This window comes from Dichomitus squalens (assembly GCF_000275845.1).
Source record: "Dichomitus squalens LYAD-421 SS1 unplaced genomic scaffold DICSQscaffold_518, whole genome shotgun sequence".
Classification (NCBI taxonomy): domain Eukaryota; kingdom Fungi; phylum Basidiomycota; class Agaricomycetes; order Polyporales; family Polyporaceae; genus Dichomitus; species Dichomitus squalens.
Genome location: NW_006767400.1, coordinates 1 through 2,068, shown reverse-complemented (window position 1 = coordinate 2,068; position 2,068 = coordinate 1). Strand labels below are relative to the sequence as shown.

At 57.1% G+C, this 2,068-nt stretch overlaps 1 protein-coding gene across 1 annotated transcript; it reads left to right on the top strand.

Moving 5' to 3' along the window:
- Positions 1-99: 99 nt before the first annotated feature.
- DICSQDRAFT_74910 (uncharacterized protein) lies at positions 100-552 on the top strand (the record flags this gene model as incomplete). The annotated part of the gene is made up of 1 exon (XM_007371950.1): positions 100-552. A coding segment is annotated over one exon (453 nt), but the record flags the coding sequence as incomplete, so codon positions are not given.
- Positions 553-2,068: the final 1,516 nt, after the last annotated feature.

Below are 2,068 nucleotides of genomic sequence, written 5' to 3'. Positions count from 1 at the left end.
GGCGGACCTCCTCAGGGACCCGGCGGACCTCCTCAGGGACCTGGCGGACCTCCGCAAGGTGGCGGACCACCTCAAGGCGGTGGACCACCTCAAGGACCTGGCGGACCTCCGCAAGGTGGCGGACCACCTCAAGGCGGTGGACTTCCCTACGGCGGTGGACCCCCTCCGGGTGGCGGACCTCCTCAAGGCCCCGGCGGACCACCACCTGTGGCTCCTCTCGGCGCACCAGGTGTTGTCGCCGGACGAACCAAAGTCCGCGCACCCAATGTTTTTGACGGAGACCGCGACAATCTGCGCACCTTCCTCAATGAACTCTTCCTGTTCTTCGAAGCACGTCCAGCCGACTATGCCACTGACCAGAGCCGCATCGTCACCGCTCTAACGTTCATGGACGGACCTAAGGTGATCGCCTGGAAGGACGGATACATCGCTCAGGCCCGACGAAACGGCTGGAACACCTGGAATGCGTTCGAGACGGTCTTACAACAGACCTTCCAACCCATTGAGGAAGCCGCTACGGCCGCCTCCAAGCTGTACCACCTCGACTATTGACCTGCCGCACCAGACACCTTCAATGCGGAATTCTTCCGCCTCTGCGCCCTCGCCGGTATACTCGAAGACAGTGCTCAGCTGTCCTTTTATAAGGAGCGTCTCCCAGAAAGCATGCGACGACGGGTTTGCCTCACGTACCCCATCCCCACCACCGTTAATGAGTGGGCAGCACGGGTGTTGGAAATCGAACACTCCAACTATGAGGAACGACACCTGCGCCAACTCGAGGGACGCTCTCGCAACGACCGGCAGGGCCAAGGCACAAAGGGACAGTCCGCTCGTACCAACTCCATACGACGAGTCGACGCTCCAGCCATGAAGGAAGACAGAGAGAAGAAGCAATGCTTCTACTGCCACAAGACTGGTCACATCGCACGCGACTGCCTTAAGAAGAAGGCGGACAACCGTGCCAAGTGACGACAGCCTGGACAGAAGAAGCGGAAGGTGCGCAAGGTCAATGAACTGGAGAGTGGCGAAGTCGCCGACGATGAAGACAATGGCGAAGACACACCTGACAAGACGATCAGTCAGGTCGACGTAGACGATTCAGATGAGGGTTTTTGAACGGGCAGTCTTCGCCGACAGAAGAACTGCCCTCTGACTGTATTAGTATCTCGTTTGTTGCCACTACAGAACGACGACGTCAATCTATTCTTATCCCGGGCAGCATCGAGTACGAGTCTACAAGCGTCGGAGCTCATGCGTTCATTGATTGCGGAGCAAGTGCTTCTCTCCTTAACCGAAATTTCGCCAAGAAGCACAAACTCCCTCTCATCACCCTACCCTCTCCCCTTCGGTTCACCAATGTCGATGGCACCGCCAACACGGCCGGACCAGTCACCCAAAAATTTGTAGGCCACTTCCGAATCAACGGCCACGAGTTCCCTACCGAACTCTACGTCGCGGACTGCGGACGTGACGACATCATTCTCGGAATGCTATGGCTCATCCAGTACAACTGTCACAGCCAACGAGCTGTGCCACCAGATAAACAAAGACAAGCTTACTGGTGATGGGGTTGGTGCTGAGGGGCGAAGCAATCTCCAGGTGACACAGCAAGAGATGATGTGAAGAGGTAGATTCCCTAGACTAGAAGGGGCAATAGAAGGTAGGGCTGCTAGCTACCTACAGAGGAGATGGGGGATCGACGAGAAGATCAAGTCTGAGGTTCCCTGCCTCAGACCCCCTACTATTTATACAATTACAACGGTGCACAGACCAGGTACCTATTTGTCCCTGCTTGGTCAGAGTCTGCTGACTCGTGTCCTGTCTCCTGACCTGTCACATGGTGTCCTCATGACTAACACCTGAGTCATGCCAAGTCCGGACTCCTGCTCATGAGTAAGCGCCCCCTGCTGGCATGTAGGTCACCTGTCCGTGAGTGAAGATGGGCGCTCCCGGACCCCTCAAGGCCCTGGGTTCGATCCTGGCTCCTCCACTTTCCGATACGAGTTGTCCGTGGTCGAGGTCGAGCGTCTGTCCTGGTTCACATGACCCCCAGGTCACGTGGCACGAG